The 26,458-nt window shown below is 44.1% G+C and overlaps 1 protein-coding gene across 5 annotated transcripts in view; it reads right to left on the reverse strand.

The window, feature by feature from the left end:
- SACS (sacsin molecular chaperone) overlaps nucleotides 1-26,458 on the reverse strand; it is an 83,054-nt gene that overhangs the window by 21,629 nt on the left and 34,967 nt on the right. For 3 of the 5 annotated variants that reach the window (XM_070578586.1, XM_070578587.1, XM_070578590.1), the window contains 7 exons: nucleotides 25,199-25,349; nucleotides 18,820-18,907; nucleotides 17,554-17,639; nucleotides 14,611-14,722; nucleotides 8,617-8,763; nucleotides 4,579-6,058; nucleotides 3,881-3,972 (listed from right to left, as the gene is read on the reverse strand). In XM_070578586.1, coding sequence (XP_070434687.1) covers nucleotides 3,881-3,972; nucleotides 4,579-6,058; nucleotides 8,617-8,763; nucleotides 14,611-14,722; nucleotides 17,554-17,639; nucleotides 18,820-18,907; nucleotides 25,199-25,349 — 2,156 coding nt within the window. Of the gene's footprint in view, nucleotides 1-3,880; nucleotides 3,973-4,578; nucleotides 6,059-8,616; nucleotides 8,764-14,610; nucleotides 14,723-17,553; nucleotides 17,640-18,819; nucleotides 18,908-25,198; nucleotides 25,350-25,587; nucleotides 25,802-26,458 lie in introns of those variants that run through there. The other 2 variants (XM_070578589.1, XM_070578588.1) reach the window with 2 other exon arrangements.

Genomic DNA, 26,458 nt, shown 5'->3' on the forward strand with positions numbered 1-26,458 from the left:
CATGGAGAACAGGCAAAAAGGAGCCAAAAAGTCCAGTGGATTCAATAATGAAAAATCATGAACCAGTGACGTCAGCCAGGCAATCCCACCAGAGTGATAGCAGACGCAGGGATACTGGAGGACGAGAAAGTACAGACAAGAAGCATACACTGCTCTCTCTAGAAGCCGGACGAGGAGGGAATGCCAGAGGGGAAACCAGAGTCAAGATCTGGCCTGTTTTCCCCAAAATGGGAAGGACTGAAACATGCCGAACTGCTGGGAGGAAAGGGGCGGAAGGGGCAAGAGTGAAAACCCAAGCATTAACTTACTATTTAGCTCAGGATTTTAAAGGTGATACAAGTAAAAGGTAAAACTAGCCAACAATGGGACAAATTTTGCTTCAGCTGTAGAATTAGAGAAGTATCCAACGCAGAACAAAAACCCTCACGTTCCAATTTTATGCAGCAGTATTTTCAAAACTGGCCCATCAGTTTTTACAGAGAATCAGTAAACAGTAGTTCACAGTGCTTTGTGTCAGCAGAACAATCACGTGATCATTATTTAGAGCAGAAAGCATCAACTGTGCTGTTTCCCACATATGAAGGGAGCTCCATAACACAAAACTCTTGACCCCTCTCACTAACACCCTCCATCTGCCCCAGGCCACCAGAAAGGGGAATGGCCTATCTCACGGGCAAACTCGGGGGCATCTGTGCCTGCCAGGGAGATGCAGGGATGGCCCCTCCACACTCCGCCGTGCACAGCAGCCTCAGGAAGGACGTCTGGAAGGTCTTCCAGTGCTGCCTGCGACCAGCCTGGGGAGACAACCGCTGAATTCTGGGTTCAACAGTATAAAGCCACTGCCTGCCGTAAGCCCTGACCTCCAATACCAGAGGTATCAGTCACACGGGCGACTTGTGATGTCCACCTGCTGGGTCCCTCTCTGTGTATCTCTTCACTGCCTCAGATCTCAGGAAGGAAAGCAAGGGGGCCATCAGCCCTACATTCTGACAGTCTGAAACAGTGTAACTGTTAATGGCATGATAACTGCTGAAGTAATATCAAAAACTAATTTTTGTCTGGAACTAATGGTATAAAAATAATAGGGAAGATGCCCAGGAAGCAGTTACCCATCACCCATATGGCCAGATAAAGATACTGAAAAGGCTAGCGGTCAAGATTATAAAATAATCATGAGAAGAGTAGCCCAAGACTTACATCAAGACAAAGAAAATGACCAAGAAGACAACTTCTGGGAGAACCGAGCCACACAATACGAGCGACAAAAAAAAGTGAAGATGTCCCATCTAGTGTAATGGTCCAAAGAAAATCAACCAAGAACCAGAGACGAACACGGTTCTTACTGTATAATGCCAAAATGACAAGTCGGAATCCACAGGGGATGAGAAGCTGAAAGGACACAAAGCAGGAAGACTCAACTTTGTCGAGATGTCAAATTGCCTAAGTTAATACATAAATCTAACTCATCCCTAAAACCGTAACGGCAGGTGCCCCGTCCGCCGGAGGCTAAAGAAGACAGCGGGGGCCGTGCCCTGTGCCAGACGGCATTTAAAAAGTTCTGAGTAAAAGCAGTATTATTCTGTTGGCCCTCTACCTTTCTACCTGATTTGGTTCTGAATAACTTTCGGCTGATTTCCAAACCCATGTCCACCGCAGAAAATATAGGCCATTAACAAAAATATTCTCTTAGGGGGCTGGCCCCATGGCCAAGTGGTTGAGTTCACACGCTCTGCTTCGGCAGCCTAGGGTTTCCCCAGTTCGAATCCTGGGCACAGACATGGCACTGCTCATCAAGCCATGCTGAGGCAGCATCCCACATGCCACAACTAGAAGGACCCACAACTAAAAATACACAACTATGTATCAGGGGACTTGGGGGAGAAAAAGGAAAAATAAAAATCTTTAAAAATATATATATATATTCCCTTCAAGGGGCCAGCCCAGTGGCGCAGCGGTTAAGTTCACACGTTCTGCTTCGGCAGCCTGGGGTTCACCGGTTCGGATCCCAGGTACAGACACGGCACCGCTTGGCAAGCCATACTATGGTAGGTGTCCCACATATAAAGTAGAGGAAGATGGACACGGATGTTAGTTCAGGGCCAGTCTTCCTCAGCAGAAAGAGGAGGATTGGCAGCAGTTGTTAGCTCCGGGCTAATCTTCCTCAAAAAAAAAAAATTCTCTTCTAAAGAAAGTAATACATCACACAATGAAATACCACAGCAATGAGAAAGAATAATCTGCAAGTACATGCAGCAACCTGGATGGATCTCACAAATATCAGAGCAAGAACAAGGAGCAGACACAGAGCCATGCCGTACGACCCCTTTAACAGACAGCACAATAACCAGGGAATCAGCCTCTGCTATGACGTCAGCGTCACGGCCACCCTGGAGCAGCTGAGACTGGACCAGGCATGAGAAGCCTTTCTGGCTGTGGCAATCTTCTGGTATTTGATTGAGGTGTGGTTGGTTTGTAAAATTTCATTAAGCCTACATTTATGATATGTATACTCTTCGTGTATATACATATATTTTTTTTAAGATTTTTTATTTTTTTCCTTTTTCTCCCCAAAGCCCCCCGGTACATAGTTGTATATTCTTCGCTGTGGGTCCTTCTAGTTGTGGCATGTGGGACGCTGCCTCAGCGTGGTTTGATGAGCAGTGCCACGTCCGCACCCAGGATTCGAACCAACGAAACACTGGGCCACCTGCAGCAGAGCGCGCGAACTTAACCACTCGGCCACGGGGCCAGCCCCCGTATATACATATTTTAATGTAAATTTTTATAAAAATAGAGAATTTGAAAAATAAAAATTTCTAAAACTTTGGAGCAAAGAACGACAGGGTTATAGGAATCCATGTTTAGACCCCCCCAAGTCTACTCTGAAGATGACAATTCCCAGTTAAGTGAGTAATCTAGATGCGGGACAATCAATGGCACAGCTACGACCTCACAGTGACAGAGTCCTTATGGTAAACTGCAGTTCCATCCTCATTTTCCTTTAGTCTCACTTTGACTCCCCGTTCCAATTCCTTCTGCTTATTTTTAAATGAATAAAGATATACAATTTTTAAAGAATAAAAGATGTGAAACATTTCCTTCAGGCATTATCTTTGAAAGAAAACAGTATACGCTATAAAAAACATATCACAAAAAATATGCTTCACAACCTTAACCTTAACCAGAGGGACAAATCCATAATTTTTCAGGCCAATATCTAACTTAGAAAAAGTTCAGGCAACAATCTTATAAAGGAAAAGATGCTCGCAAAAGTTGAAAGATAATATTAAACTTAGAACCACGGTGATTTTTTTCCCCCAAACCATTCTGTCTGCTCCTAAAAAGAATTCTCAATTAAGGACACTCATCCTTTGCAAAGATCCCAGGAGTCCCCTTTCCTGACATCGTTGCAGAGTTCACTTGATGTGTCTGCATCTCCCTGGGTCTGACCCAGCACACCCATGCAGAACTGTGAGGGCAGTGTGGACGGACAAGACGACAAGGCGGAGAGGAGGAAGTCCTGAGCTCTGGGCACACACGGGCTGACGGCCTTGAACCGCACCTCTTTCTCTCCTCGTCCGTGCAATCTAACCAATGACAGCCATCCTCACTACTACACAGGCTACAAGGCATGAGGCTGGGGGCTCAACCAAGAAAAGAAATGGAAAAGCACTGGAAAGCTGGAAAGCACTGTGCAGGTCTGAGAAACTACTTCCATAAACATACACCACCATACCAGGACAAGAGAGATTTCTAAATACAATCTCACTTTTGGTAACTACTGGCAATTTCATACTGGTTCAACTTAATAGAACACTTACAAAAACTTTATCTTTTTATAAATAGCTTAATGAAAAAAAAACCAAGACAACTACCATACCTCGGGTCTGGGCAGCTTCCTTTAAAGCAGCTAGAAGGTGAGGCTTCAAGTTATCCAAAATAAATCTTCCTTCAAGACCTGGGAAAAGGGACCTAAAAAGTGAAAGGAACACAGCAATTATAATCTAACAATTCTAAGAGAAAGAAATTCAATCATATAATTTCAAGTCAGTTAAGTGTAATATTTTACGTAAATTATAATGCACACACCAAATCATGATGCAATACTTTTTGATCAAATGTTGTCTAGGCTTCACCTTAAAACACAAGGGCAGCACGCATCATATCCAAATCTAGAAACAGTCTAAACATCTTATAATAAAACTAATTTTAATTTCTGAAACATCAATACACATTCTCAGTTATAAAGAAATACTTAATATGCCATTTTAATTAATTTAAATTTAATCAAAATAATTCATCATTGACTGGTCTGACTTAGTTATTATTACCACTTTATTGAAATTTCCAAGAAAAACAACTCCTTGGATAACTTTTTAACTCATAAACATCTGTATGTTTTTTCATTTTAGAAGATAAAAATGTATCCTTTCATACTTTAACAAAGTATTTCCGCAAAAGTCTTCCTAACTATAAAATCCACATTGATAACTGACGAACTTCACAATGAAGGACTAAACGTGGGGGGGCAGAGGAGCCCCTCCGAGCAAAGAGGCATTGTCCAAGTGGGGCACATACCTTGGGTAGTCTTCCGAGGTAATATAAACCACATCTTGGTCTGAGACCGAGGACGAGAAGGGGACGAAGTGCCCGTTTTGCAGAGGGAGGAGCTCCAGCCCGAGCAGCTCGCTGTAGGCCTCGTCGGAGAGCACGAACTCCAGGAGGTGCAGCCTCTCGCGGGCGCCGCCCTCGGGCGCAGACTTGCGCAGCACCTGCCGCACCCACGCGGGCGTCACCTTCCTGGCCGCGCCGGGGGCGGCGAGCTCCACGGCAGCGGCCAGATTGGCCGGCACCTTGACAATCTGCTTCCCTGAGCTCTGGAGGTAGTTGAGCACGGTTTCTGTGTATTCCAAACTGTCATCCAGTTCTGAGAAGTAGGCCTGCTCCAGCTGGACCCAGTGGTTGCTAATGGAGTAGAGAACCGCATTCTGGAACAGCTCGTTAAACAGAGGCTCCAGCACCCGCTGCCAGTGCACCCGGACTTTATTCACGTCGGGCCAAAGTCTGTAGATGACGTCCACCGAGAAGGGAAAATCGGAGCTCCTTTCTGTCTCCAGACGTTTTATTGAATCTAAGATCAGAGTAGCGTAGGCTTTAGGGACAACATTCACAACGAGAAATTCATTCCATAAGGCTGCCGGATCCCTCCACTGGTCCAGCTCTCTCCACTTGATGCTTCTGCGATTGTCAGTCAGGCCAAAGAACCCACTGATGTGCACCGGCAGGCCCGTCTTACTTTCCTCACCAGGCGGCAAAGGAAGAAAACAAAATGCTTTTCCTGAGAAATCAGATGTTGCTCCTTTTTCTTCATCATCTCTGCTTGATAAGGGCATGGCTATTCCAATGATTGGGACAAATTTCAACTCATCAGCTAAAGAATCAAGGGCGCTACTAACCCCTCGCCCGCCCACACTGTTACACACCAACCAAGATGTTTTTTGTGTGTCTTTAGTACTCTCGTCTTCTAATACTATATTTATGTGATACGTTACACAGGTTACGCTATCGCTTGGAATCTTTTTACAATAGTTACTTATGGCGGTTCCCAGAATCTTTACAGAATTCAGCCGTTCCTGTTTCAGGGCCGTACTCTCACTAGCAGTCACTCTGAACATCAGCTTCTCTGTGCCATCAGCCTCTCGGACGTGCAGGGAGACGTCCTGCACACTTTTCAGAAAGAGCAGCACCGTGTCTGCATCGGCCCTAAAAGACTCAAACAACTCGAGAACCTTCTGCTTGTTGTAGAGGTTACTACTCAGCTGTGAAGGTTGCAGGCGAAGAGGGAAACGGAAAAATGTTCCTGGAAAATTGCCATTTACAAACATTTCCTTGGTGCTTCCAAAAATGCCAATAAATGGGGCAAACTGGTCTGAAAGCTCACTGATTTCTTTGCTGTCATCTTTGAGATTCCAACACTGGCCTGATTCATGTGGACCAAAAAGTGTTTGATGAGGATCTAACATCCCAATCTGGTCACCACTAAAGATACAAGGAACATCTGTAGAGAAAATTCAACAGCTGTGATCGACCCTGAAACTTAATGGACAATTATAATTACAGTCATAGCGCATAATTACTACCAAAATATTACACAAGCAAAAGCAAGAGCCATAAAAGGACTCTAAAACAGATTTATCTAAAAACAAATTAAATTTAGCTTTGGAAATAGAATTCTCTGAACACAAAAAATAAACATTTCTCTTCTGATTCAATAAGTACCAGGCATAATGTACCTTATTATTGTGAAAATATCTAAGCTGTATCTTCAAACTCTTATTAAACAATTAAATATGTAAAGAGCATTCGGATAGTATTTATACTCGGCCCCCTCAGCCACAGGAACCCAATTAAACAGAATTGCATCTTATGCTCAAAATAAAAACTTCAACCGCAGATTCTCTGAAGAAAGAGGGGGAGAGAAGTAACAACGCAGGTAGTCCAGCCCGCCGTGTCACTCAGCAAGCACACGCCCGGAAGTGAGTGTGAAGTGAGCCCCTCTTCTGGTGCTGTCCCTGTGCCCCTCAGAGCAAAGTGCCCCACGTAGGAGCATCTCGCCACGCTGAACCCAAGTGCAGTGCTTCAAGAGACATGTTTTTGTAAAGAATGGCCCCTAATTTGATACCAGCTGCTTCACCTGTTCTCAACCAAAGACAGAGGGATAGTCAAACACTGGCAGAAAAACCAGAGAGGTCGGACGTGCCGCACTGCGAGGAATTCTCCACCATGTGCCTCTTAAGCACATCCCGAGGTCATCTTGACGGGGGTTGCCTCGCATGGCGACTCGAGCACCTAACTAACCTTCATGCCAGACATGGCTCAACGAGGTCCACCTTTACTATGCACGGCTGCCACTGCAGGCTCACCTGTCACAGGCACCAACTCCTAAGGTCTCAGGTATTTCAAGTAGGAAACATTGTTCACCAACCCAGCCACTAAATCCAGCAACAAGGCCATCTACGGCACTCTGTCTACACTTCCCTCACACAGTGTTAGCACTCCCATTATCAAAATGACATCAGGGAGACTCCTGACAGCTGTAAAGCATGACCCATGGCTGTCGCAAATCCTCAGGCTAGAGAACAGCACTCAGTTAATAATGTCCACGTGAATGTGCTCATTCTCAAAGGGGGACGAATCCACAGGGAGCTACAGATGCTGGCAGTCAGCGGGACTCTAACCAAACAAGTTTCCATGCTGTGCCCCCCTAAAACTTAAAACTGCTACATGCCACAGACCTGAGGGGTGACCTCCAAACAGCTGAACGCATGAATATTAGTATTCATGTATAATAGTTATATAATATTGTAATATGATTTAATACAACTTTTATTATATAATATGTAATTAATATTACTTAATATAATATTATAATAGTGTAAATGCAATAAAAAAATAGGCTGACGAAAACGGGGCTTTAGTGATGGGTGCCCAGGCGGTCCCAACTCAGGCTGGCTGTCTGAGGGCAACACCTCCCACTTGCGTTCTCCAGAGCACCCCAGCTGTGGCCACCCCAGCTCTAGCCCTGCCGGCTCTCTCTCCCCTTCTCCTGCAAGTTCCAAATGCAGACACAGTTTGAAACTAAACCCCAACAAAGGCCAATTCCATAAAAAAATTTTACCACAGACTACAGCAAATACTAAGAGCTCTGATTCTGGAAGAACAGCCATACACTCAGAGATGTCTACACTAAGAGTTCCAGTATTTCCTAATGTAACTATGAACCAGAACCTGGTATTCTTTATGGATTCAAAACATAACTTCAAAGTAATCTTTAAAATACTCCTAAGTTTAAGAAGAGGAAAATTTTTATGAGGAAAATGTAGAGAAACCAGAATCACCTCAAAGATCTGCACTTGGTCAGTTATTTAATATCACTGGATATTATACTTTCCTTTTTAGCCCCGATGTTTAAAAATATGTACAAGAAAATCTGTGAAAATCAGTTTGCCTGACAAACATTTTCGGTGTAAAACGTTTTAGAGTCACAATTTTGTGTAGGCATTTCAAGACCTACATTTCAAACCTCACACAAAATGACTGAATATATTACGTTGATTCCACTGGATCATGATGACATTAACTTTTAGCATCACATGATGAAGCTTTGCTGTAGTTATCACGGTAACTTCAAAAAACTCCAGACACAGAGAAAGACAAACACCAGATGATTTCACTCATATGTGGAATATAAACAAACACATGGACAAAGAAAACAGCTCAGTGGTTACCAGGGGAAGGGGGGTAGGGGGTAGGCACGGGGGGTGAAGGGGAGCACTTATGTGGTGACAGTCAAGAAATAAGGTACAACTGAAATCTCACATTCATGTAAACTATTATGAACTCATTTAAAAAAACAATAAATTAAAAAAAATTTTTGTTTAATTTTAAAAAAATTCCAGACACACTGATATTTCACTGACATACTTCTTGCCACTGACAGAGAATTTGGAAAAGATGCCTTTTAAAACAGTATCATCTCTGAAGTTAACCAAATAAATTGCAAAATATAAGCTAAAATAGTTTTTAATATCAAGACTGAAAAGCCAAACACTATACCTGTTATATGATAGACCGAATTGAACCCAATCCCAAATCTTCCAACCTTCAAAGGGTCGTCCTTCTTCCTGCTCCTCGCGATCTCCTGAATGCCGTGCCAGTCCTCGGGGGTAAACACTGCATTGTTGTAGACATAGAGGGCAGACCCTGCAGGCAAACACAGGTCCAGGGGCTCAGAAGAAGAAAGCCAAGTGCTCAGTTCTCTCTCAAGAACGTCCTCTACACAATGGTGAGACAGAAAGGAGTCAACGGAATGACTTAATTCTGCATTATAATTCCAACTGTTTTCACAATAAAAATAAAAACACAAATTAACGGCAAGAATTCCCAGCAGTAGTAGTACAGTATTGTTGGTCAAAAATCCAAAAGGAAAAATTAAGGGTGTTACGGTACTTGGACACCCAAAACACAGGGCAAACAAGGAAATTAATCACAGTGTACTACTTTGTAAAACTTGTTCCTAACTAGCATATTTAAATTTTTGTGTGTAAATGGGATGACCTGTAAATGTACTAAGGAGACTTACTATCTACAGAAACCTTGTTAATACATTATTTCATAAGGCAAAAAAATAATCCTTTAGTAAGATTAATAATCATCTTGTGTTTGCGTTTTTGTCAGTCTCTAGATTTTTCTATACAAGGTGTTACTTGTATAATTTAAAAAATCATTAATGTGACAGATTTTTAAATAAGCACTTCAGAATAACACCATCCTGTCTCTAAAGTAGTTTCTTTAAAAAGTTGTAATTCTGCACAAAATGTTTTTGGAACTCCACTTTTCGAGACTTATCTTCAGAATTTCTAACATCCTTTGACTACGTTCAACTGCAGTAACTCAGTGTACTGTAAACATAATCAACCTTTTTCCTTTAAAAAGTTACTGAAGTATAACATATATACAATGCAAAGATCTTAAGCGTACAGCTTGATGAATTCTTTTTTACAAAGTGAATAAACCTATGTAACCTCCATCCAAATGAATCAGAGAACATTCCAGCACCCCCAGAAGCCTCTTCTCAGGCACCTATAAATTCAGGCACAGACATGGGCACGTTGGCATAGTTGTTTTACAGAAGTGGCAAGGCTGCTATTTGAGAAACGGTCACAGGAGGGACATGAAACCAGCCACAAGTGCTGAGGCTTCTCTGGGAAGGACCAGCACACTGGGGTTCAAGGGGACTGTGGAGCCAGATGAGCCTGGATTTCAGACCCAGCTCCCCCGTCACCGACTGCATCACTTCAGGTAAACTGAAGTCATTAAGGCTCAGTTTCCTCATCTGTAAAACAAGGATGAGATCAGTATCCACCCGCAAAGAAGTGTTGAGGATCAAATGAGACAGCACGGACCTCAGCACAGAGGAGACACCTAAACAGCCAGAGGCATTACTGTTGTAATCACTAGTAGTAGCACATGATACTGTTAGTCCTTATTATTAACAAAATAAATATTACAGGACTATTAACAAAATAACTATCTTATTACCCAACAGCTAACACAGCTGGTTTAAAATGGCATCCAGCAAGCAGCGTCTGGCTCTGCCTGGTCCAGATGTCCATTAAAGACACTTATGAAGACACAGAAACAAGAACTGCAGAACCTCAACACTGAACACCAGGACCGAGCATGAGCCTCTCGCCAGGATCTAAAAGAACTCGCATAACTACACGAACATGGCAGGGACTCAGACCCCAGCAGGGGACACACCACGCAGTACGGCCGGGGAGCAAGCAGAGCCGTCAGCCTGAAGGAAGACCCACCTTCCTTCCCGCTGTCCACTGGAAAACCAGGTAGCCAATCTTCTGCTGTCCAACTGCTTGTCAAAAGTTTTGTTAAATTACAAACTAAGAGATGCTTGGTCTTACAAACTCAACTAAGGAAGTGTTTCTCATGAAAAAGAATTTCTCCCTCACATCCACATTCTCCAAGATTTGACACTATCGAAAGTGCTGTTTCCCACCCTACACCATCAACGCAACTCCTAGAAAGAAGGAAAAAGATAAACAACCCCCCTGTAGGTGAGCCTGTCCTGCACACTGGCTTCTGGAGCTTTCCCTGCACTCCGCTGGTCAGTGTCAGAAGCACGTGGTGCACACGCAGACCAGCCCACCCAGACCTCAGAGAACTGGTCAAAGTCAGCAAGATGCATCGTCTCTCAACTGGATTCTGCATGGAGCAGGTACAATCAGTTATTATTCAATGTGTTTAACCAAGGTGTAATTCTGATCGTACACATCCTGGGGTTAGGAGGGAAGCTGCACATTTTGCTCCAACCTACTTGAGTCTCTTAGGGATCAGCCTCAAATACCTCACAGCCACCCTGATCACAAAGTGCGCTCCTGGTCCCGGGAGTGAGACAAGAAAAGAATAAACATCCCGAGAGACAGGCAAAAAGGCTGTCTGGGAAGCAAAGGCTCAGCAGCAGGCCTGCGGCCTGAGGATTACAGGGACCCTGAGAGAGAGGGCCCAGCCGCCTCTCCCCGCAAGCACACCGACAGCAGCTCCCCGGGCAAACACTGAGTGCTCACTGCAAGAGCCTTTATCTAGTGGTTGCTGCTAGAAGGTCGCTTACTGTAAATACACCTGGAATTAATAGACTTATGAGACATAATTCCCTGAAAATGCCATGAGCTACGTAATTGTCAGAGAAAAACAGGAATGTGTTTGATGCCTGAAGGAGCTCCCTCTGCGTAAGTGACGGCCTGCACGCGTCACTCAGAGCCCTCTCTTGCTAACACCACGCCAAGGTGCATCCAAGGGACACAGCACAAAGGAGCCCGGGGGAGGGGCTGCGAGTGCAAGAGTCCCCGGGCTTCCTTCACTTGTTCTCTTAACTACATCCTTGAAATCCACAGTCAAGTGTGACAAACTGGGTAAGATCTCTTATTCTTCTGCAACTGATTTGACAGATTGGGCCTCTGTCATCTGATTACATAAAAAGGAACAGAAACAAGTAGGACTCAAGAGTTCTTATTTGCAAAACGAAGCATCAATTTAAAAAAAACCTGTGCTTAAGAAGACGATACCAGCCAAGACAACATTCATATCTGTCTGCAAGAGAAACACATTCTCACATACGCAAGAGCATGTGGGGCCCTCAATAATATTTGTTAAATAAAGATATCGAAGATCATTTCTACCTGCTTCTATATGTCCAAGTTTATTTTAAATTGGATAATCTGATACCACTTTAAATAGCCTATCTCTAAATATACTTATGCACATACACAGCTAAATAATCTTGTTCCAAATATATTTTTAAATGAGGTGAGGTCAAGGCTAGAAGCAAAAAATCCTAGACATTAGGTAGAATTTTGAAGCAAAACACTGTAGGAGCTCTTCACTCTCTCACCTTTATGGATCGATCGCACACACAGGGTAACTACCGTCCACACGACTCCAGACACAAAATAGTACCAGATATACAAGCCCACTTAACCCCCAAAAGAAGTGGGAGGCAGATTTTGTTCTTAGTACCATCTTATAGCTGAGCAGACTGAAATTAGGCAAGCCTCATTAACCGGCTTAATCACAGTGAGTAAACATGGGGCTCACAGCTGCACTCAACACACAGTGCACCGCAGGGACGCACGCGGCACAGCAGCCCCACGGGACTGGACAACACCCATTCACATCCACGCCTGACATCCTTCAACAATGGTTGCATTAAATCATAGAATCTTAGAAACAGGAAACCCTACTGGTTTAATCCTCTCATCATAAAAATGGACAACGGAGGTGAGACGACTCGCCCAAGATCACAAAGGTGGCAGGAGTTAGGACTGGAACAAAAAACCCCACTGTATTACACCTCATCGCATCTCTTCACATAATAAAAAACCCAACTTTCATATCACAAATTTGACCTAAGAATGAATACATTAGCTATGATAAATGCTAAAAATTCAATGTTTAACAATAATGTCGATTACCCGTCTAAATCATAAAGCATCTTTTTAAAATATATGATTTACATCTTTTTAAAAATACATCCAGGAAAATCTAATTGATTGTTCCTTTTCTCAATAATTTTCTATCATATATAGTCATTCATAATCATCCTACTGACTTTAAAGCTCCTCTAGAAGTCAGGAACACTCTTTTCAACACAATTCAAAGAGGAGGACTGAGACACACAGTTCAGAGAGGAGGACTGAGACACAACAGTGCAAAGAGGAGGACTGAGACACACAGTTCAGAGAGGAGGACTGAGACACAACAGCTCAGAGAGGAGGACTGAGACACAGTTCAGAGAGGAGGACTGAGACACAACAGTTCAGAGAGGAGGACTGAGACACAGTTCAGAGAGGAGGACTGAGACACAACAGCTCAGAGAGGAGGACTGAGACACAGTTCAGAGAGGAGGACTGAGACACAGTTCAGAGAGGAGGACTGAGACACACAGTTCAGAGAGGAGGACTGAGACACAGTTCAGAGAGGAGGACTGAGACACAACAGTTCAGAGAGGAGGACTGAGACACAGTTCAGAGAGGAGGACTGAGACACAACAGTTCAGAGAGGAGGACTGAGACACAGTTCAGAGAGGAGGACTGAGACACAACAGTTCAGAGAGGAGGATTGAGACACAGTTCAGAGAGGAGGACTGAGACACAACAGTTCAGAGAGGAGGACTGAGACACAACATCTCAAAGAGGAGGACTAAGACACAGTTCAGAGAGGAGGACTGAGACACAACAGTTCAGAGAGGAGGACTGAGACACAACATCTCAGAGAGGAGGACTAAGACACAGTTCAGAGAGGAGGACTGAGACACACAGTTCAGAGAGGAGGACTGAGACAGTTCAGAGAGAAGGACTGAGACACAACAGTTCAGAGAGGAGGACTGAGACACAACAGTTCAGAGAGGAGGACTGAGACACAACAGCTCAGAGAGGAGGACTAAGACACAGTTCAGAGAGGAGGACTGAGACACACAGTTCAGAGAGGAGGACTGAGACAGTTCAGAGAGAAGGACTGAGACACAACAGTTCAGAGAGGAGGACTGAGACACAACAGTTCATAGAGGAGGACTGCGACACAACAGCTCAGAGAGGAGGACTGAGACACACAGTTCAGAGAGGAGGACTGAGACACAACAGTTCAGAGAGGAGGACTGAGACAGTTCAGAGAGGAGGACTGAGACACAACATCTCAAAGAGGAGGACTGAGACACAACAGTTCAGAGAGGAGGACTGAGACAGTTCAGAGAGGAGAACTGAGACACAACATCTCAAAGAGGAGGACTAAGACACATAGTTCAGAGAGGAGGACTGAGACACACAGTTCAGAGAGGAGGACTGAGACACACAGTTCAGAGAGGAGGACTGAGACACAACATCTCAAAGAGGAGGACTGAGACACACAGTTCAGAGAGGAGGACTGAGATACAACACCTCAAAGAGGAGGACTGAGATACAAGAGTTTAAAGAGGAGGACTGAGACACACAGTTCAGAGAGGAGGACTGAGACAGTTCAGAGAGGAGGACTGAGGCATCAGGGGTCTACGGGTTATGCTTCGTTTATTGTCCTGCCTCTCATTTTCCTTATTCCCCTCTCTCCTTCAATCTTCCCCACCCCACTTCAAAACACTTCAAGACTACCCTAAAAGCAGAAAATTACTCACAAAAGCACAGCCTCTTACTTCTTTCCAAGTGCAGAGAAGTGTTATATATATGGAAAGAGTGTCCTTTTGTCTTGCTAATGATACAAAATACTCACAAGTTGCCTGAATGGAATAAGAGGCTTATGTATTTATATTGCTCGTTACTTTCAGTTTGGAGATTTTTGTTCTTTATTTTCTAAAATTACAAACTAGCAGAGATACCTGCCCACCAAAAGCAGAGAAAAACATGTGAAGAAGTGGAATTAAATATGCCAAGAAGTGAAGTACAGGTGGTAATTAGACTGTTCATTAAACAGACTATTGTAAATCACTAAAAATCACCTGTTAGTACATAAAATAAACTCTGTTCCCAACTAATTATTGATTCTTACCCTGATATTGCGCCATATCTTTTGACCAAAGAGTCTCTGTTCCATATTGAGTTTCATCGTATAAAAATTTAACTTCTGTGGCTCCAGCATCTTCTGCATTCTGAATTAATTCCTAGTCAAGAAATATACCAAAGAAAAAATATTTAGCAATACAGTAATCTACTGCCCATCTTCATATCTACCTGTAATATTTAAAAAAAAGTAATTACATTTAAGTAAAGGAAACCCACTATTTGCATCATTATCTTTAGATGTGGTGAGGATACATCTGGAAATAATTGTTACATCCATAACAGAGTCTGATTGAAAGAACATGAGTCTTTCTCCAACTGTACATACCTAAATGCATTTTTTAACTTGCTATCTCTTAGCCTCTAAATATAAATCCTGAGACTATTTACAACTCTGTCTCTTATTTACAATCTGCCCGAAGGCTTCATTCAAAACAAATTACTCCATTTCCAAAAGCTGCACAGATTGGTCTGTCGGCTGGGACAGGTACCTCATTCTTGAGCAGTTACTAAAAAGAAACCGTCAGTTATCATTCACTTACCAAAGTCTGCTTTTCTAGAAGAAAAATGTATCAGTCTACACACCCATTAACAGGCCGCTTTCTTGAGAACTTGAGATAGCAACACGCCTTTCTCCCACCCTACGCTGAAAGCTCCGGAGGCAAGGACGGGCTCATTCCCTCATAAAGAAGGTAGTAACATTACTCATTGGGTGGACGGTGGGTGAGTGGGTGGGCGGATTTGTGATCAGACTATGTAATGTAGAAAAGGAAGTGGCAAACTACAAGATTTACACCCATCCGTAGCCTCAAAAAAACCCCAGTCTCAACAACCCCAATCACTTTGACACATCTCCCAAAAACACGCGGGGCCCTGGTCCCCTTGAAGGGAGCTCCAGATTCTTAAATAAGAGTCCGACTCCTTGAGCCAACACCATAATCATCAACATTTGAAACAAACTCCAGAGATATTGTCCCTAGTTTATTCTAGACCTTGTCTCAAGTAAGGAAAAATCACAAGATGACAACTGCCTGGATGAGCTCTGACTCAGACCAAACCAAATCAAGTGTATTATTACACCCATGAACCTCTAACTTCAGGGAGAACTATTTTTTACTTTCCCAGCACCTTGGTATCACTAAATGGGGGTGGGAGGGTGGGGCACAGGGAGGTGGGGATGAGCAAGAAGTGAAGAGAGCGTATGCTGATACTATGGCAATGCCAACAGCAAAGTGTTCATCAGAGCAGAAAGGTGACACAGTGCCACACGAGACAACTGTCAGACTGAGGAAGAGAACAGTGCAGAATTGAAGGCAGATGTGAGGTGAGGTGAAGGCGTTTAGTCACCCAGTGCACAGCTAAAGGCCGGGGAGTCTCAGCCCACCCGCGCACCTGCCCTTACCCACCTGCTTTCCAGCTACCAACTCCTTCTATTTCCACACTGCCTACTTCTCACAGAATTTCAAAGACCTTTCCTCCCTTAGTCAGTCTAACAGAATCCCTAAAAATTAGCAACCTTATTTGCATTAGGATATGATATACAAAAGACAAAATAAGAATGAAATAGGCAACAGAATAGAACGTTAACTTACAAAATGATAGCACTTCCGGGCTGGATCTTGCTTTCATTTGGACATCTATTTGTACTTATGTGCATTTTAGGGACAGAGACGGAACAAACTACAGATAAAATCCCAAGTCCTGGGCTCTAGCTATCAGCCTCAAGGGGAACAAACAACAGGAGGGGACGTTCTTTCTCAGGGGGTCTCTTTCAAACCGATTTTGAGAAGAGGAGGCAAGAAATGTGCCAATTTGCTATGATCTTGGGCAAGTCACTAAAATATCTCTGGGCCTGTTCCAGCAAACATCACAAAACATGGTGCTCTAAGTTTGGGTGATTTCTAAGATTCCTTTTAAACCTACAACAGTTGAATTCTACTAAAATACCCAAGCAACAAAGATTATATTGAGCGAGCTAGCACACAAATACACAACCAGCAAAGTGGAAGGACTCAACAGCAGCTGCTTGTCGACTAGAGCACTGTGCACGGACCTCGCTCATAGGCGCCCCACGCTTCACGACAGGAGCCCACTCCCTCACTCCTGAACTGACGAGACCTCACTAAGGACGCAGCACAGATCCGAGTAGGACGATTTAAGCTAAGTTAAACAGACTTAGTCCTTATTCTCCAAAAATTTACCAACTAAACTAGAAAATATGAGGGCTAAGATATTGAAGGTAAAAAACACCAAATAAATTAATGAGAAGGAACATGCATAATAACCGATCTACTTTTACAACTGATTAAGGAGGTTTCTCAAACACAAGCTCTAAACACAAGCTTAAACATAAAATCTAATTTTTGCAATATCTTCCATTGTTGCTTTCTTTTATGCTTCTTCAGTCTTCTGTTTTTTAAATAAGCGTATTCAAACTAAAGGAATATATCATAAATAGAAATAACTAAAATAATTATCCTATTAAATAAACTCTCCCAAAAAGCACACCTCTAAATCCAGGGGTCAAGCGGGCCTGTTCAAAGCCCCTGAACACAGGTTTTGTATTCTTTTGTTTGTTTGGTCGGTTGGTTGGTTTGTAATGCCCCTGCACAATGTTTTACATAGAATTCCCTAAATTAAATTATTGTAAATACATAAAATTACAAAGAGTGTTCCAAGAGCAGCACCGTGTGGATTACAGCACATAGCAGCTCAGGAGCTCCTCTGCCTCAGAAGCCTCATCTGTTCACAGTGACTCCCTTCCCAGCCCACCCCACCCAGCGCGTGCGGCAGGCGCCAGGCACATCGGTACAGCCATTCAGATTGCCACGAAATTTTTAAAACTTTAAAGACTAACAGGACATCTAAGTCATTTTATCCCATCTCATCTTTATCCAAGTAAATTCACACACAAATACAATACTTGCCCTACCTTAAGAATCTGTCCTCCTTCTGGATATCTTCTTAAAATGTCCTTGAGAAAATCAACAAGTGGCGGAGTTGTTTGACCAAATCGACCTAAGATAGAGAACACATTTAAAATGATTTAGAAAAAAATCCCACGGCTTGTTTCCAATGTGTTACGTGGTTCCAAGACACAGTCAAATCATACAAGTTACAACTTCATCTACTTTACTGCAGCACTGTGGTGCGAAAACCTACCTGCCTAACAAATTCAGTACAAAGTAAAGATTCAATTTTATCAAATCTCAAGATTTTTAATTAAACTACCAATTTGGTTTTTAAAAAGTGTTCAGGGGCCCAGGCTCATGGCATAGTCATTAAGTTCAGCATGCTCCACTTCAGCAGCCTGGGTTCACGGGTTCAGATCCTGGGCACAGACCTCCACACCACTCATCTGCCATGCTGTGGCAGTGTCCCACATACAAAATAGAGGAAGACTGGCACAGACGTTAGCTCAGGGCCAATCTTCCTCAAGCAAAAAAAGAGGAAGATTGGCAACAGATGTTAGCTCAGGGCTAATCTTCCTTACAAAAAAATAAGTTCAAAAGTATACTAAATGTCACAAACGATTATTAATTCAAGAATAAAGAAAACAGTAGGGGTGTTGTTGCTATTCTCCAAGCAAATGAAACAAATGGCACTATTTTGCAGGTGCTTTGACGCTAACTAATAAGCCAAAGCCAGTGGTGCCTAATAAGACAGTCTCAATATTCTCAAACTCAACTGACAGAAAAGACTCAAATCCACAGAGGGATTGTTCTGAAATTCGGCACAGCCATTGTCTCCACGGCCGTCCAGTTCAAATATCCTTAAACCCTTCCTAAACTAGAGACTCTTAGAAACGACTGACCAGGTTGCCTTCAGACCCGTGACGGGAAAGTGCAGGGAGAACGGAGAGAAGGGAAGTAATCTCTCAGACAAACAGAATAAAAAAAAATCTGTATATAAGTCAAAAAGAAATCTGTGTTTAAAAGAACAAAATTATCACTATAAATTTATTTGCATCATTTGGGTACAACCATCCACCAAAACCAAGCCACAGGGGACCCTGTCCAACAGACTGTTATAGCCCATGCATTCCTACAAGTCAGTGGCTCCACTCGCCTTGTCTTCCCCGGCCCTGACAGCCCCTCACGACATCCCAATCGTATACACTTTCAATTCACTTTTAAACCAAACATAATTTTTTTGCAACTAAAAATGGCATATACTCCCGGTCAAGTCAATGTTATACCTCCCCCTTTTAAGCCTTTTGATTGAAGGTTTACAAAAAGATGACGATCTTTGGAAGTCAGGTTTCCAATCCGGATCCAGTCAGATAACTGCAGAAAAAAGGAAGAAAACATATGAAAAGCAATACAGTGCCTAATAGTGGAAATTCAAAACTTTACCTCAATTTTATTTTTCACTTAAGAAATAACGCCTGTTAACTGTTCTTATCTGGAAATAAGTTGCTCTGGAGAAGTGAATATTTCCAAGAACAAAAATTTAGTCGAAAACTTTATTTAAAAATTTAAAGGATTTTCCCCTGAATAATTACAAATAGATAAAAACACACACATTTCCACCTTAAAATAACTTCAACTTTTTATGATGAATCAGGATTATCAACATAAACAAAATCATCCTTTTGATCAGCATTTCCAAAGTGTAATGCTCAGAACAGAGCTCCAGGGGATGTCAACAGACATTAGGGGACAAAAAACAGATGTTTCAAATTAGTCGGAATAATTTGGCTTTTCGGGCAAATTAATACATACGGTAACTTGCTTAGAAAGAAAGAAACTTTCTTAGAAAGCAGTATTTGACAAATTTTAGCAGCAAATTTTATTTCCATTTGTTTTCAAAAAGCATCTTATAGGGTACTGTTCCTAGAAATACACTTTGGAAAACACCCAATGTTTTCCAACGCTGCTCCCACAAAGGTGTGATGGGAAGGAGGTGCGAAGGAGGACTCCAGCCTCTGAAGCAGCTGTGGTCCACCGTTTCCCCGACAAACACCTGCGCACTCATTTTCTTGCGGTGATTGTTCTGTTTCTCAAAAACGCAGGGTCCAATACAATGTAATCACAACCCACAAAAGCACTGTATTGGAGTGCCTTTTTAAAAATAAGGCAAATAAATAAATAAACAACAACAAAAAATAAGGCAAATAATTCAAAGCCAGATCAACCTTCTCCCCAAAGGTTTACTCCTAGGAGTTACTACGGAGTGATTTCTTACAGGTCAACAGTCTGCAAAAAATTACCAAAATCTCACACCTTTGTAACTTACTCCCGGGACGGGGTGTGAAGGACATCATTTACCATACCAAAAATCCAGTATTTCCAGGGCCAGTCTGGTGGCATAGCAGTTAAGTTTGCACACTCTGCTTTGGTGGCCCAGGGTTCATGGGTTTGGATCCTGGGCGCAGACCTATGCACCGCTTATCAAGCCATGCTGTGGCGGCATCCCACATGTAAAAGAGAGGAAGACTGGCATGGTATTAGCTCAGGGCCAATCTTCCTCAGCAAAAAGAGGAGGATTGGTGGCAGATATAAGCTCAGGGTTAATCTTCTTCAAAGAAAAAAAAATTCAGTATTTCCAACTGTCTACCACCCATCTCACAGTGATAACCCCCAAGGTTCCCAAAGCTCAACCTGTCAAAAGGTGACCTCTCCAGCTTCCCTTCTGACACTTCTCTCTCACCCTTTACTCTGTATCTCCCTTCACAGGGCAACTTCTACCTGGTCACTTTAATGGCAAAGCTCGGGGAAAAGTTCTCTCGTTCTCCAAATCACATGTCCAATTAATCTCTAGGTCCAAGCATATCCATTCTCAATTTCTCTCATATCTAACGTGCTGTTTTCCACTTCCAATCGTTCAGACTCTCAACATCTCTTGGATTTTTATAACAATCTCCCATCTGATCTCCTTACTTTCTGTATATGATCTGCATTCTAGTCCCCACTTCTAAAACAAAGTCTGAACACATTGTTACAGTTCCCAGTTTACAAAGCACTTTAAAGACATATTCCCACTGAATCTAAAAGCAAAGCCTGTAAAAACTCTTTGCACAGGAAATATTGATAAGAATAATCATAGCAGCACTGTTGTTAACAAGAGAAATTTAGAAACAACCCAAATTCTATGACATATTGATACAGTGGAATATTATACAACATGAAAAATGAATGGACTAAACTACACAAAAATTTGGGTGAACATTCGTAACATAATGTTGGGTGAAAAAAGCTAATTCCAGGTTACTACATACAGAATAAGAAGCTCCTTATAAAGTTCATAATCAACTAAAAGTAAACAGTATATTGTTTAGGTTATATATTTAGGTTATACACACATATATAAACATGCATAGGTATACATATATACACACACACTCTCACACTTAATGATAAAACTATTAAAACAACTACAAAAAAAAGGCACCAGAATAATAAACACGAAGGGGTTAGGGAAGAAAGACAGGCATACAGGCTGGGGAGGAGCAGCACAGAGGTAGATATAAAATATCAACAGTGTTCTAGTTCTCCCGTCAGATGACATCACCATGGTTGTTCATTCTATTGCTAATTAATTGACTGATTAATTAATTACTAAACGAGAGCCATGCATAAGCCAAGGATTACTAGTCCAATTCAGTACTGCTAAGGTACATTTAAAGGAAGAAAGGCAGAAAGCGGGAAGGAAGGCTATCTGTAAGGCAGGAAGAAGTTTCCTGGTCTTAAAGGGGACCTGAGAAGGAGGGAGAGCGGAGGAGACCCACGTGAGCATCCAGCTATGAGAGTCTGACAGTGAACTTCTGGTAGATGGTGATCCGTGGCCTGTTTACAGGGAAGTGACCCTCTAAGAAAAGTGCAGAGCACAGACCCCCTCAGCAGTGCTCTCTGCCTTCTCCTCCAGAGCTTGCCAAGATCTGGGGGTTTGGCTTGGGTCTTTCTCTTTCCTGGACCCTAAATCACTCCAACCAAGCATGTCTCTGTTCATCTCCAGAGACAATGAAATCTTAAAAGTTGCCCGCTTCAGTCTTTATATTTTGTTTTTAAAACAGAGTGATATTGGGGGCCAGCCCCGTGGCCAAGTGGTTAAGTTCGTGTGCTCCGCTGCAGGCGGCCCAGTGTTTCGTTGGTTCGAATCCTGGGCGTGGACATGACACTGCTCATCGAGCCACACTGAGGCAGCATCCCACATGCCACAACTAGAAGGACCCACAACTAAGAATATACAACTACGTACTGGGGGGCTTTGGGGAGAAAAAGGAAAAAATAAAATCTTTAAAAATAAAAAGTTAAGTTCACGCGCTCTGCTGTGGCGGCCCAGGGTTCGGATCCTGGGCGCGGACATGGCACCGCTCATCAGGCCACGTTGAGACGGCATCCCACAACCCACAACTAGAAGGACCTGCAACTAAGATATACAACTGTGTACGGGGGGGGTTGTGGAGATAAAGCAGGAAAAAAAAAAGAAAAGATTGGCAGCAGTTGTTAGCCCAGGTGCCAATCTTGAAAAAAAAATAAATAAAAAAAAATTAAAAAACAGAGTGATATTATAAAATAGTTTGAACATGAGTCTCTGTCCATGCCAGCCTCAGCCTCCCTTGAAAACCTCAGAGATGCTCATTTTCTCTCACTATGAAACAATAACTCTCTAAATGCTTAAGCAAACAATGCAGTGTCAATCGCCATCTGGACTTCCCAACACATCTCCCTCTATTCAGCTGTCAAGGACACAAGGAGGCTCTCAAGATCCAAGAGTTCACAGGGAGGACATTCTCCCTCAATTAAAAGACAGGAAAGTAGCATTTCAAACCTCCTGGGTTGAGGCTCAAACGTGTTAGGAACAGAGCAACAAGGACCAGCAAAAAGACGCACAGCTGTAACGAACAGCATCAGTCTCTTCACGGGACAGGAGGGCAAGTGAAGAACTTACAAGGTCCACTTCCAGGCCAGAAAAAGCACAAGAGAGACACGGAGAAAGAGGACGGTAGGTGACCGAGAAAGACCGAGGACTAAGTAAGTGCCACAGCTAACCGCGTCCACTACCGACCTAACCAGGGAGCCACATGGAGTCGCCAACAGCTTTTGTTTCCCATTGACCCTGAAATATTTCGAATTCTCGCCATTAATTCAAATCTAAAAGGTTCTGAGCAGTCTCGAATTAAAAAGGAAAAGAAAAGCACCTGTGAAAGATGTACATATATGGTAACCCTTTCTGACAGTACGTCTTAGCTTGACTACACTCCCAGATCAGGAGAGGTCACACGACCTCATCTCCGACCCAGGACAGAAGTGCACCCTCTCCTGTTTCCTGGGTGAGCGCCATCCTCGACTTTCAAGTTCATCTTTAATGGTTTAAGCTTTTCTCCTCTGTTTTAAAGCACTTTACATTTAACTTTTATTTATTCCCACTGACACTCTGACAGACTCTATGGAGTGCCATAAAAAGTCCACAGACTTTGGAATCAGACAGACCTGGGTTCAGCTCCTGATTTGATACTTGATCTCTCTGAATCTTAGCTTTACTCTTCTGCAGAATGGACTAGTAATAACTACTCATGAGTAGTTTTGAGTAGTAAATGAGATGCTATATGCAAAGTACCTAGAACAATGTGTGGAACAGTTAGCTGCTCACTAGATGTTAATCATATTCCCAACGCATTTCACCAAAGGACAGAAGGAGAGGTGTGCTGAGCGAGTTACTTCCCAAAATTCTATCTCCAGCACTGACCTCTATCCCTTGAGCTTCAGTCCAGACCGGCAGCTGCCTGCTGAATATCACTCTCTAGTCTAGACTCTTACATAGCAGAGAGCTTAGAATTGGTTAGAATTCGTTTTATCCCATTCCTATGAGAAAGAGGAATGCAGATTCTCTAAAACGTCAATTAACCTGGCCTCTGTCACCTAGTGGCAGTAGAAGAAGTCGGATCTAGGTCACTTACCCCTTCGTGCATTTTCCCAGATGCTGCTTTTATGTTCCACCACCAGCTGAACCATACATAAAAGCAAACTGATCACCGCCTTTCCTCCAAAATTAGCTGACCCTCTGTACTCGTTTATCTCTGCTAACTGAACCACTATCCTCCTGGTCTGACTCAAGGCTCATGAACATCCTTGGCAAGGCCTTCTGCCTTATTCTACATCCAACCACCCCCTACTGCCCCCCCACACACACACCCATTTGGTGCTAAACTGCCATAATTTTGTCTTCTACAAAATCTCTCACATATCTTTCCTTTCGGTTTCACCTCTACAGTTGTGGTCTAGAACCTCATTACCTCACGCCAGCACAAGTTTCCTAATGAGACCCCCACACGCGATCTGAAACATTCTATGCTCCACTGCCACGTTCACCATCCCATATCCACGTTTTGCATAGACACTTCCCAAAACACTTTTAATGGCAAGACTAAGCCATAGCTGAGCCTTTGGGTATGACGACATCCAGAGGACAAGATAACAAAGCAGAAGCAGAGGGGTAATCAAAGAAGTGAGTCTAGAACCAGGAAGAGCACACACAGAGTGGTTAAGAGATAGGGAAGCGCAGAAAAAGCGGTGAGAATGACAAGCTCCGCTCCTCAACTCTGTCCAGAGCCCTCAATCAAGCCACTGTCTGCATGCCACCAAGCACCGTGCGGAACCAGCAAGGAGGACTGATCCATGGAGAACAGAAGAACAGGTTAACCAGAAATCTGTGCCTAAGTGGGCAAGAGACCGGAGTGGACCCAGGGACACAGAAGGTCAAGATTATACTGAGGGATTAACAATCACAGGCATGGAGCACTTCACCAATGCCTGTACTGGGTAGTAGGGAGATCCAGTACTTGACATGGCATTCTGTGAGGCTCCAGCATTCCTTGCGTATCTGCTCAGCTCTGTTTTGCCTCCTTTAACTCCTGGAAATGATGTTCTTTTATCATATAAGAAGTGAAAATATTTATTAGGGTAAAAGAATAAGTTAATTTTCAGTAAAATGTCTCCATTTAACTCATCCTTTAAGAAAACTGTAGTTATCACTGATCTTAAAGGATTTTATATGACAAAATGAAATAGTCCTTTTTTTCCCTAGGTTTTTATCTCCTAAGTCATTCATTTGCACTTCAGACGTTTTAATATAAATTTACTCCTCAAAATAATAGCTTCTATATTAAATCCTTTCAGTCCTAAATTTCTGTAATTCAAAAATGGGGGGAACCTCTAAGACATAGAAGGTGAGGATATTTACCGGTATTCCAGTTAAATGTATAACACAACTAGAAAAATATGAGTAATGACTAAGTCACTCCAATGACAATGTCTCTAAAGAAGAAACATCAGAACCCTCTGGCGATAATAACCATCCAAAAAGTATCTTAATTTCAGGAAGCGAAGATTCACACAAAACAGGGGAGGAGGGGAAGGCAAATGTTGAAATAAGTCAACAAAAATAACAACTACCGATAGGAACACACCTGTGTCATTTTCTTTCTGTTATTTACAAAGCATTACTTCCAGGGTGACCACGAAACGAGCATTTGTCTTCCATGACACAAGGATAAAACCCGTCCGGTTTCACCATCAGCGAGCGCACCGACTCGCTAGAACCCACGTGCCACCGGGGAGCGGGGACGCGCCTACCTCCCTGTCGCCGAGCCACAGCCGCTGCTCCGACACCGGGAAGCCCGTCTCGGCGCAGATGCGCTCCTTGACGTCGCGCACGGTCCAGGACGCCGCCACAGCCACGGTCCTGCAGCCCGCGCAGCCGGGGAGCACGGTCACCCGGAGCCACCTGCGAAAAGCAAAGGGATGCTCAGCGGGCGGCGCGGGGCCCGGCCCGCCCAGCGCGCCCTCCTGCCCGGGGTCTCGGCTGCGGGCACCCTCGCGGCCCTCGGCCGGGCCCCGGCGGGGTTACCTCCGCCTCATCGGGGGTCCTCGCCGCGGCCCGCGCCCGCCCGAGCGCGCCCTCCCGCCCAGGGTCTCGGCTGCGGGCACCCTCGCGGCCCTCAGCCCGGCCCCGGCGGGGTTACCTCTCCCCCATCGCGGGGTCCTCGCCGCGGCCCGCGCCCGCCCCAGCGCGCCCGCGCCTGCTCACGGCCGGCCCCGGCGCCCCCAAAGGCCCGGCGCGGGCCCTGAGGGCGGGAACCTCATAGCGCAGGCCAGCGCCGCCCCGGCCCGGGTCAGCCGCCGCCCCGCGAGCAGCCGCCCGAGGCGAGGTGGAATCGCGAGCGGAAGCCGCGGCCGCGGCCGCGGGGAGGAGCAGGCGGCGGCGGCGCGCTCAGGCCGGCCCGGGTCCCTGCGGCGCCGCCCGCGGGCACGCGCCCGCCCGCCCGGACCGTTAGCGGAGCCCCGCCCCGCCCGCAGGACGCCCCGCCCACCGCGTCTGCAGCCGCGCCCGCGCCGGGACCGCCTCCAATACGGAGCCGGCGGGGCGCATCGCACGCTGGGGAAGCCGTGTGTGTTCCTCGGGGAGTTCTACGGTGCCCTGAAATGCAGAACTACACGTTTCTAGCGCCTATTCAACTCTATTGACTTTTCATCTCCAGCAGCATCTCCAAATAAGATTTATCGTGGCCTCCCAGGCACAAGCGGGGAACGTGGTGACTGCAGACACAGGTGTCTCCCATGGTTTGGTTTCCTGTTTCTTTTTCAGGCACAGAAGTAGGGTCAATGATTCAGTTTGCTGGAGGAAGGAGTGCCAGTAAGAAAGTAATAGATGAGAATACACATAAACATCTCCAATGACATGTTAAAATGTGTGTAACCAATTTGGCAATATTGTATTGTTGGTAGTCTGTTTTCCCATCACATCTGCAAGCTCCTAGAAATCAGGAACGTGCGTCTTAGAGTTGATGGAACTGCCCCAGAGTAACTTGTAATTTGAAAGTGTGTGTGGCTTGA

Source organism: Equus przewalskii, chromosome 16, assembly GCF_037783145.1.
Source record: "Equus przewalskii isolate Varuska chromosome 16, EquPr2, whole genome shotgun sequence".
In the NCBI taxonomy this organism is placed as follows: Eukaryota; Metazoa; Chordata; class Mammalia; order Perissodactyla; family Equidae; genus Equus; species Equus przewalskii.